Source organism: Acomys russatus, chromosome 1 (genome assembly GCF_903995435.1).
Source record: "Acomys russatus chromosome 1, mAcoRus1.1, whole genome shotgun sequence".
NCBI lineage: Eukaryota > Metazoa > Chordata > Mammalia > Rodentia > Muridae > Acomys > Acomys russatus.
The window spans coordinates 119,278,320-119,289,634 of NC_067137.1; the positions used below are offsets into that span (position 1 = coordinate 119,278,320).

Here is an 11,315-nt window from a genome sequence, read left to right on the forward strand (position 1 = left end):
ACCCTGTCTTGAAATACAAAAAAAAAAAAAAAGTAGTTTTTTGTTTGTTTGTTTGTTTGTTTGTTTGTTTTAAAGTTTGGATCAGCAATGTCCAGAAACTTTCTGCAGCTGACTAGTATTTCCTGGCTAGGGGAGTTGAATATCCTGGCCCTGCCAGACCTTTCCCTCGTAGTCACCTGAGACACAGGAGGTCTGAGTGAGTGATCAGTCCTAAACCTGCTTCTCCCAGAAAATCAGTATGTGAGGACAAAATGCAGGACTGTAGAGTTTCTGGCGTCCTGGAAAAGCATTCCATGTTGAGACTCACCAGGCTTTTGTCATTTTGTCTGCGAGCATCCTAACAGTATGGGTGTGTTTTAGCAGAGTAGCCACCAGAGGGCAACAAGAGCAAACCATCCAGGCCCAGAGACGGCTTTCCCAACTTCGAGGCTCAGCTTAGCCAGAGGACGTCAAAGGTGCTTAGGTCTCACCTTTCCAGCTGCTCTGTCCCTTACTCAGTTTGCATCGACAGGGAAGGCCAGGGAGTGACCCGGGTTCCCTCGGATGCACAGCCCAGAAGCCAAGCTCTACTGTCAGCTTTGCCTTTCTCTCTGGAGAAGACTGCAAGTGGGAACATGAAGATGGGAAAGACCTAGAATTTGAGACCAAAACAAACCAAGGCCCCAAGGTAAGTTTTGGAAGCTCTGGGCTGTGTCCTGTCTTTATAGACACTCCCTACCCCCACCCATTACAGCACAGCAGACACATCACAGCCTTGAGCATTTCCAGAGAGCTCTATCAGGACCAAGCCCACAGCTGAGTCTCTTGTCAGCTAACACCTTGGGTGGCAGCTAACACTTTAGGTGGCAGTTACACCTGCACTAATAAGCAAGGAGAGCAATTCCTGCCCATGTGGGAGGAAGGTGGGGCAGGATGGAGCCCTGCACGGCAGGGGATGTCTGCACAGAGCGTTTCCTACTGTGGGGTTCAGCTGAAGCCACAGCGGCCAGTGGCCCTGGCACCTCATCAACTGGCCTGTGAGCCTTTGGCCCTGACCTTTCGCTTCCTGTCCTGCAGTGGAGAATATATGTATGTAAGTGATCCTTTCTAAGAATTTGCCTCCCCAAAGCTTTGTCGGAGCTCCCTATTGTCCCCATATCAGGGGCTGATTGATCCCCAAGTTCCACTCTGCAGGATCTCGGCCACTTTCTTTTCCCAGTCCTACTCCTTCGCCTCACTTCACCAGGTCTCCCAGGATGCAGCCACAGGCACAGGCCAGACCTCTGTAGACCCCGCTGGGACGCCTCTCTCCCTCTCCTCCACCCTGGGAACTAGGGCTTCACCTTTCCCAAATCCAAGAGACTGAGGCACTGAAATGTCAGCGCAAAGCACATTTTAAAAGATTTCTTTTCTGCCTGGTGGGGGCAGCGCACGCCTTTAATCCCAGCACTTGGGAGGCAGAGGCAGGCGGATTGCTGTGAGTTGGAGGCTAGCCTGGTCTACAAAGTGAGCCCAGGATAGTTAAGGGTACACAGAGAAACCCTGTCTTGAAAAACAAACAAACAAACAAAAAAGATTTATTTTCAAGCTGGACATGGTGGCACACGCCTTTAATCCCAGCACTCAGGGAGGCAGAGGCAGGCAGATCACTGTGAGTTCCAGGCCAGCCTGGTCTACAAAGAGAGTCCAGGACAGCCAAGGCTACACAGAGAAACCTGTCTCAAAAAGGAAAAAAGCACTTGGAAGGCAAAGGTAGGCAGATCGCTGTGAGTTCAAGGCCAGCCTGGTCTACAAATCAAGTCTAGGACAGCCAAGGCTACACAGAGAAACCCTGTCTCGAAAACAAAACAAAACAAAACCAAAAACACAAACAAAAAGGAAAAAATATTTTTTAAAAGATGTATTTTTAATTACATGTATACATGTGTGGTTGTGGGCACACAAATGTGAATTTCTGTGTAGGTCAGAAGGCATCAGATCCCCCAGAGCTGAAGTTAAAAGTAGTCAGGAGTCACCTGATGTGGAGTTCGGAACTAGGCTCCCATTAAGCCATCTCTCTAGTCCTTAAATGTACATTTTTATGCTGACACTCCTCACAGATTTGTTGGCTCTTTTTGGATAATCAGACCATGAATTTAGGTTGATTCTTATTTATATTCATGATTTCAGAATCCAGCATTGAACAATGAATGTTTATTATATTGAATTTTTTCTTAGAAGTTTATTTGTTTTGTGTGTATGAGTGTTTTGCTTGAATGCATGTCTGCCCACCATATGCATGCCTGGTCTTCTCGGAGGTTAGAAGAGGGTGTTGAATTCCCCAGATCTGGAGTTATGGACAGTTGTGAGCCACCATGTGGGTGCTGGGAATTGAACCTGTGTCCTCTGCAAGAACAGCAAATCTCTTGACTGCTGAGCCATCTCTTCAGCCCCTATATATAAAATATATGTATACCTTTAATAGTTATCAACAAGTGAATGCTTGGCTTATGAATGAACAGAGTGAAGAATGGCCAGTAGGAAAAAGGATAAATTATGGAAACGAGAGGGGTAAAGAGAGAAGCAAAGCCGGGCGGGTGGCGCACGCCTTTAGTCCCAGCACTAGGGAGGCAGAGGCAGGTGGATCGCTGTGAGTTCGAGGCCAGCCTGGTCTAAAAAGCAGAGAAACCCTGTCTCAAAAAATCCTAAAAAAAAAAAAAAAAAAAAAAAGAAGGAGGAGAAGAAGAAGAAAGGAGGTGGAAGCCGGGAGTGGTGGCGCACGCCTTTAATCCCAGCACTCGGGAGGCAGAGGCAGGCGGATCGCTGTGAGTTCGAGGCCAGCCTGGTCTACAAAGCGAGTCCAGGACAGCCAAGGCTACACAGAGAAACCCTGTCTCGGGAAACAAACAAAACAAAACAAACAAACAACAACAACAACAACAACAACAAAAAAAAAAAAAAGAAAGAAAGAAAGAAAGAAAGAAAGAAAGAAAAAGAAGAAGAAGAAAGGAGGTGAAATTAGTTGACTGTCGGACACTGTCAGCCATGGAAGGATCATAGCTGACTACACGGAGGGATGCTGGGTAGGGTGAGTTACTATGTGGCTGGGTGACTAGAGGAGGGATGAGTGCGGGACACAATGGTAGGATGATGTAAGCAGGATGTATGTTCAGGGCTTAGGCAGGTACTAGAAACAAGGGAGGTGGTTGTGGTACCGTGGCGGATGGATGGAAGGTGGAAGAGGTAAGTGGCTGAGAGGCAGTGTAGACGCTAGAGGATGGGTTGGATATTGATGAAGAGTCAAAGGGTAGATAGTGAATCAATCTATAGATAGCAGGTGATCTGCAGGTAATAGATAATGGGTGGGAGGCACTTGATAGATGAGCCATAAATCGGTGCAGAGTGGATAATTAGTAGGTTGGTTAAGGTGGGTCTATGTAAATAAACTAAGTGGAAAGGGTTGATGGGTATACAGGGTTGGTGGATGGATCCTGAGTGATGGACGAGGGCGTGTCAGATAGCAGATGGATGGGGGGGGGGGACATGAGTGGGAATAAATGGTGCATTAGAGTTCTTGAGAGGAGAGGAGCAAGGGCACGAGTGTACACTAACAGGGGATTTACCTGATTAACTGCTAGATACAGACTGGGGTGTCCATCAACGGTCATCTTCACACGAGAGGCTGGAACCTGAGTACCCACCACTGCTGGGTATGCCATCAATCCTAATCTGGTGCTGAAGGCCTGAAGGGTTCCTGGGGAGCGCTTTGTTGCTGCTACTGGTGTGGTGGTTGCCACTTTCACTGACATCAGAACCCAGCTTCTCCCAAGGTGGTGGAGTTCACCACTGGGATGTGAAGGCAACCAGGCCAACACTTTTAGAACCTCTTATATTTGAGCGGGGACCAAATGTACAGCCTACACTTAGGGTGGATTGTTTTTAACCTAATCAAGAAAATCCCTAGCCAGGCATGGTGGCACATATCTTTAATCCCAGCACTCAGGAGGCAGAGGCCAGCCTGGTCTACAGAGTGAGTCTAGGACAGCCAAGGCTACACAAAGAAACCCTGTCTAGAAAAACAAAAGACAAAAAGCAAAAAGAAAGAAAGAGAGGAAATCCCTCACAGATGGCCTCACAGATGACAATCAGAGTTCATTCCGGATCCCACTAGGGTTACAACCAAGAGTGACCATCATAAATAGCAGATAAACGACTGCTAACTGCACGGAGAATGGGTTACGTGTAGACAGAAGATGGAGAGTGGATGATGAGTGGGTGGTCTCAGGGCAGGCGGACGAGTCACACGGTGAGTGGAAACAGGGTTAACAGTAGATGACCCCATCTAGGACAATGGATCCATGAGACTTGAATGGTGGACGGGTAGCTAGTGAGGTGATGGTGGCTGACTGGAAGGCAGTAAGTGATATAGACAGTGGATGATTTAATGTACTAGACACTAGCCCAAGGAGCATGTCCCATGAACGTCTTCACTTATCAGGAAAGTGGGACAGAGGGGAGGACATCCTATTGGGACTCTAGGTGAGAGAAGCATGGGAGAATGGGGAAATAGAAGGATCCAGAGGGTCCCAGAAACTTACAAGAAGAACATTATGATGGGCAGATCTGGGTCCAGAGGTCCTGCTCAAACTATGGCACCAGCCAAGGACAATACATGCAGTAAATTTTGAACCCCTACTCAGATCTAGCCAATGGACAGGACATTCTCCACAGTTGAGTGGAGAGTGGGGTCTGACTTTCACACGAACTCTGGTGCCCCATTATTTGACCACGTCCCCTGGATGGGGAGGCCTGGTGGCACTCAGAGGAAGGATAGCAGACTACCAAGAAGAGACTTGATACCCTATGAGCATATACAGGGGGAGGAGGACCCCCTCAGTCACGGTCATAGGGGAGGGGAATAAGGGGAAAATGGGAGGGGGAAGGGATGGGATAACAACTGAGATGTAATATGAATAAATCAATAAAATATATTTAAAAAAATAATGTACAGATGGTCCAATGGCAAGTGGATCGTGAGAGATGGCTGAAGGTAGGTACCAAATGGTAGCACTAGGTGGGAGGTGATGTGTGGGTGCTGACTGGCCGGCTAGCTGGGAGGTTGCAGTGGTGTGTGAATGGTAGGTGAACCCTCACTGCTGCGTCTCTGTCGCCATTGCCTAGGACAGTGCTTGACAGAGGTGGAACTCAGCGAAATTCTCTAGGATAGAAAAGTGGAGAGATGGCCGTGATACTTAGATAGATTCGGGGTTACTAAAGAATTATGGCAGATGACGGATAGTGTGAGATGGGTATTGACAGATGGGCACATGACAGATGACAATAAGGCCAGCAGGTAGAGGGAGGTGTCCTACAGTTCTTAAAAGCGTGAGTGATAACTGGCAGCCGAATTACAGGCGATGAGTAGTCACTGACTGGCTAGAGGCTGGTAGGTAGCTCAGGACACACGCCCGGTAAACAGACAACAAACTGGCAATTGGAGTTAGGTGAGTTGTGCGTGGAAGCATGAAGCTGTTATTGACGGAGACCTGTTACATATAGGGTAATTCTGGAGAGGCGATGAACGGATGGTAAACGGGTGCCTGCTGGGTGGGCGTTCGTGTATGTTGATGTTTAGCAAATTGTATGCGGGTGGCGGACACGTAGTTGGATGGGGCGTGGTGATAACGGTGTTCGCAGTTAATAGGTGTTGACTGATAATCAGGATAGCACGTGGATACATGGAGAGAAGCTGGTGGGATGGATGCTGGGTACAATGATAGGATGAGCATGGGGCGGGGGGATGTGTGCAGAGGCAGAGTGTGCAGAAGGTGGGGAGTGGGTGTTAGATGCTGGAGAGTGGCTGAGTGGTAGATGGGGAGTGGGTGTTAGATGCTGGAGAGTGGCTGAGTGGTAGATGGGGAGTGGGCTGGTAGTTTGGTTGTTGATGGTAAATGCTGGTTGCTGTTGAACGGCTGGGTGCACCTTGGTTGGATAGCTAGAGGTGGGTGTTGGCTGTAAGTCTCACAGAGACATGGACGGTTTAGAGAGCCCACAGTGGATCCTAGAAAGAGAACTGTGCTGGTTATGTGTGTGTGCTGATGTTGCACCGTGGCCTTGGATGACAGAGTTGCTCACCAGACCTCTTATCCTGAGCTGCTTAGCACCTTCTGGGGAATGGGACCTGGGATGAAGATGTGAGAGGGAATACAATCCCCCCAACCTGCCCCACTTCCTGTCCTTTTCACTTCCCCCTTCAGTTGCCAGGTTGGAGAAAACCCTCTTCTTCCCTACCATCTCTGGCTCCACATAACGCCACACCTCACATTCTAACCTTGAGGTTGGGGGAGGAGTTCTGAAGTGGCCAAGACCAGGTTCTGGGGGTAGGGTGGTGTCTGGGGAGGTGGAGGCCAGGTCTTCCGGGGCGGGCGGCCCTGCAGAGCAGAGGGCGGGGGTGTGAATGAGCCGGCTGGCTGCGAGCGCGTGTGTGGGCGGAGAGCTCGGAGGAGGATCGAGGGAGGCGAGCTCCCGAGCCAGCGTGGAGGCCCCGCGAGCGCCAGCGGTGAGTGTCGGTGAGTGTGCAGGAGGCGCAACGCCCCCTCCTCACCCTCGCCCCCAGTGTTCCGTCCCAGGTGCCCCCTGGCAGCCCGGGGTCGGGAAGAGGGCGAGCGCTAAGGAGTTAGTGGGAGCGCCCCGGAGGAAGGGACGGGCGTGGGTCCCACGGTCTCTCCTGGCAACCAAAAGCGGGGCTCTGGACCAAGCACCCTCTACCGCCTGCGGTCCACCACACCTGGCTCTCGGCACCCCAGAGTGGATGGAGATGTAGGAGGCATTGGCAGGGCGGCTTGGGACACCAGTCACCCTCAAGAGCAGCAGGAGCGAGGCAGCCTGTGGCCACTTTCCCCACCTTAGCGCCATCCTTGCTGCTGTTTTGGCTCCCCAGATTTTCCCTGAGACTGTCCTCTCTCTTTCTGCCCCTTTCTCCTCTCAGCTCTGTCACCTCTTCGAATGGCCTCAGTGGCTCCTTTCCCTCCCTCAGTCTTCAAGACATCTCTTTGGGTCACAGCCTGTATGCAGGCAGGAACCTAAGGGGGTTCAGAGATGGTAGCATCCCATGGGCTCTGGGACAGAGGCACTAATGAGGTGACATGGCTGCTTATTGCCGGGGCTAGGGGTGGGTTCTCATCATAAGTCCCCCTTCCAGATTTCTCTGGAACTCCATGGAACTTGAGCTGACTGAGGTGGACATTTGTTAGAGGAAACCTCATTTTCCATGCTAACAGATGACCTTGTGGGAGCCCAGAGTACCTGCCTCCCAGCAGAGTGTCTTAGGCATTTTTTCCTGCTGGTCACTACTTTGCCTTGGCCCAGTCTCCTTCCAGCTCCCAGGCCTATAGCCAGTGGCCCCATGCTACCTGTCTAAAATCTGCCCAATGCCTGCTAGACCCTACTCTCATAGCCTGGCCTGGGCCCCAAGAACCCACCCCACTGCAGTGCTGGGGGAAAGTCTGAGGGTGGGCCTATGATTTCTGTCAGGGACACTTTTCCAGGGTCCTCACCATGGAGGCTCTGACCCAGCCTTCCCAACCTATGCCTGGCCTGGGTAGGCAAGGCCATGTGCAGGCAAGAAGTCAGTTTCCCTCAGGGCATGGCCCAGGGGTCTATGGGTGAAGGGGTGCTCTTGGTCTCTAGCTGGCTCAGACTCAGTCCCAGATGCTGCCAGCCTCCTGATGCAAACCTGCCCGGGACCCCTGGTCTGCCCTGTGCTCTGCATGCTATTCTGCTGCCCTGGCTGCCTGCTGTCCATCCCTTTGGGAGGCCTCAGGCCAGCTGACCCTCCTCTGGGAAGCCTCCTGGCCCTCAAGGCTGGGTCAATCTCTCCCCTTCTTGCCACACTCCTCTACAGGCCTGGGTGCTGTAGAGCAGCTGCGCTGTTCTCTTGTGCTCTTCCGATGAGGGCTCAGGTGGGGATCAGGCTAGAGCTGCGGCCTAGCCTGGGCTGAGGTGGGGTGGGTCTCTGGGGGAGGAGGACACCTAGCACTGGCTGCCATGGACACCTCAGTTCTGCTCTTGTCTCTGTGCAGCCCAGTGGCAGCGGCAGCATGAGCACTCCTCAGCCGGCCGTACCAGAGAGTCCTACCAAGGGCACAAGAAGCCCAGCAGGGCAGGTAAGTGGTGGAAGGGGCAGATGAGAGGGAGCCTCCTCATCTCTGCCAGCCTCAGTTTATCCTTCTGTGTGTGGAGGCCGTTGCTACTTTTATGGAAAATTGGTGCATAAAGCAATTGAAAGCAAGGCACTTTTGCTTATTCAGCTCCCCTTCTGGATCTGGGGACATTAAGGCCTATTTCCTAAGCGGATGACCACACTTTGCTCTGTGCGAGGTGATATGATTTTAGGGCGCCCTTAGATCCAGTTGTTTTTTTTCAGGGGTGTTGATGCAGCAAGATGCTCGTCTGTAGGGGGAGCACTGACACGCCCATGAAATCCCAGTATTCTAGAGAGTGAGTCAGAAGGAACAAGGCTAGCCTTGGCTACCTCACGGGTTTCAGGACAGTCTGGGGTATGAGAGACCCTCTCAGAAGTAAAATAAAGCAGGAGTCTAGTTCCCTACACATAGAAACAGCCTTGATGCTCTGTTCCAGAGCTGGGTTAGGTCAGCGGAGCCAGTCAGAGAAAGAGCAGTCCCCCGAAGGTCTCACTGGCCTGGCCATTGTACCACAGTGGGGACCCTCCGGGCAGAACCCTTGGCTCAGGGACAAGATGCAAAACAGCATGGAAGGAGAGAGCTGGGACGGGGAAGGAGGCCTGGCTTGGCAGTGCCAGCGCAGTGTCGGCCTCCGGAGGGCCCAGCTGTGGGGGCAGGATAGGGTCCCTGCTCTACTGTCTTCCGAGGTCATTTATTCTTTCATTCCACAGATGGCCCGGCCTTGAGGCACCTGTTCTCAGACTTCAGGGTCACCCCTGCAGTACTTGGCTAAAAGGGTCCCGGGTAGAGCATGGGGGTGCGTGGGAGTCAGTGTCCATTGGTTCTAAGCAGCCATTCAGGGGCAGTGCAGCAGTGTGCCAGCTCTGTGCCCGCCCTCCCTGGAGGGCCGCGTGACACTGCGGGAAGGTGCACATACACTGGGCTAGCATCTTTTCCATAGCTCTAGGAGGGCACAGAGGTGTGGCAGTGCAGACAAGTTGGGGCCTTAGGGCACTAAGGGATGGAGCTGTGTGAGATAGCCTTGGCCTTGAAAAGCCTTGAATGGGAGGTGGAGCTGCTGAGGGCACCCAGAGGGCGTGTGGGCACTGAACAATGAGTGAGAGCCAGCTTTGATTGCCATGGCAACATCTTCCTAGCTCCTTGGCCTGCCATGTGGAGGGAGGAGGCCAAGGACCCAGCAGGGAAGCCCCTAGAAAGAAATTGTGCTGGGTTCCAGGTACAGGAAGCAACTGGGGTGCTCAGTCCTGGGTTCCCTCCTGCATGATTGGTCTCTACCATCTTAGGCTTGGCCTGTGAAATGGGCTTCTCTGAATCTGAGCCCAGGGGAGGCCTATGGTGTTCCTTGGGTGCCCAGTGGATTGCCCAGAGGTGGGAAGTGGGAGGGGCCATCTACCCTGCCTGTTCTTGCCCTTCCTACTGTGGCAGGGCAGAGGGCAGGAGAGGCAGGGGGCTGGGAGTCCATGGCCCAGTGTTGCCCTGGCCCTTCCCCATTCTCTCTATAGGCTGCAGTAGGTGTCCGGGAGAAGGGCCCTCGGCTGTGCCAGCGACTGCCCTCTATTGTGGTAGAGCCCACTGAAGTGGGTGCTGTGGAAAGTGGGGAGCTGCGCTGGCCACCTGAGGGCACCCAGCGGGGTACCCCTCAGATCCCGGCTGCTGCTGGTGAGTGAGGACTTTTTTTTTTTTCTGAGACAGGGTTTCTCTGTGTAGCCTTGACTGTCCTAGACTCACTTTATAGACCAGGCTAGCCTCAAACTCACAGCAATCTGCCTGCCTCTGCCTCCCAAGTGCTGGGATTAAAGGTGTGCACCACCACGCCTTTTGAGGGGATGTTTTTACCTTAGACCCCAGGACCAATCTAGATATAGCTCATCACCAATATTGAGGCTTCTGTGGGTTTTGGGGTTTTGTTTGTTTGTTTGTTTGTTTGTTTGTTTGATTTCGGTTTTGTTTTGCAGTTCCTTCCCCAAGTTCACCAGGAGCACCAGGAGCACCAGGGAAGGAAGCAGGTGGTGATGACATAGAGGGTGCCAGCTCTGGGTGCCAGGCATAACAGATAAAGGCATGGCAGGCTCTGCTCTCTGACCACTGAGGGGTCCTGGATCCCAAGACAACAACTGGCTGATTCGCAGAAAAGGCTGGGCCCACCATTGACACCCGGCTCACCAAGCTTCCTGCCTGGCTAGGTGTGGCCAGGACCTCAGCCCCTGCCTTTGTGCCCCGTGGCCCAGATCTGGAGCATACCCCTATTTGTTCAGTGGTCTGAAGCAGAAATAAAGACACCCTTCCTGGTGGCCACGGGCAACCTTGGTGGGTACTTGAGGTGCGGGGGACGACAAATTTGGTTCTGTCAGTGACATTCTAGTCTCTCCTAAGAACCTAGGCTGAGTATTGGGTGGGTAAGCACTCGAGTGCATGGCACTCAGCCTGGGTAGGGAATGGCCAGTTCCAGGGATGGGTCTGCTCAGGGCTACAGACTGGGCTCTGCTACTCTCTCTGCCTAGGGAGCCTCTCTAGTTTTCCTCAGCTAGACCGCCTCTGGCCACTCTTTCTGGTAGCCTCCTACCCCTGCTGGAGACCTCTTGGGGGCCAGGCACCCCATGTTCCCCTCATCTTGGAAAAATTAGGGCATAAGGGTGGTACCCAGGGTGAAGGGGTCTTCTTCCAACCTGGACCTCATTAATTCCTTGCAAAAGTCCTGTTTTACAGATGAGAAAATTTAGGTGCAAAATGAAGTCCCTGGACTAGTTTTGGCCAAGGCAATAGAAAGACCCTCAGGCTAGTAATCCACCAAGTTGGCCATAGCACCCTTGTGGGACCTTGGGTGAGCTGGCACATCCTCCTGCCTTAAATGATGGTCATGTCCCTACACAATCATACAAAGTCTCTCTCTCTTTTATTTTTTTGAGACAGGGTTTCTCTGTGTATCCTTGGCTGTCCTGGACTCACTTTGTAGACCAGGCTGGCCTTGAACTCACATCAATCCACCTGCCTCTGCTTCCCATGTGCTGGGATTAAAGGCGAGCACCACCACGCCTGGCCATACAAAGTATCTTGATCTCACTACAGGGGCCACCTATAGTACCTAGCCAGGGCTGGCTTGGGGAGAAGAAAGTTGACCATGCTTAGGCCTCCTCTTTAGGTGTGCTGCCCTCC

At 52.3% G+C, this 11,315-nt stretch overlaps 1 protein-coding gene across 1 annotated transcript; it reads left to right on the forward strand.

Moving 5' to 3' along the window:
- Positions 1 to 8,055: 8,055 nt before the first annotated feature.
- Positions 8,056 to 9,829, forward strand: Lbhd2 (LBH domain containing 2). Its single transcript, XM_051152368.1, has 2 exons — positions 8,056 to 8,123; positions 9,665 to 9,829. The coding sequence occupies exons 1-2, from the start codon at positions 8,058 to 8,060 to the stop codon at positions 9,827 to 9,829; spliced, it is 231 nt and encodes a 76-aa protein (XP_051008325.1). The 5' UTR covers positions 8,056 to 8,057.
- The last annotated feature ends 1,486 nt before the right edge of the window (positions 9,830 to 11,315 follow it).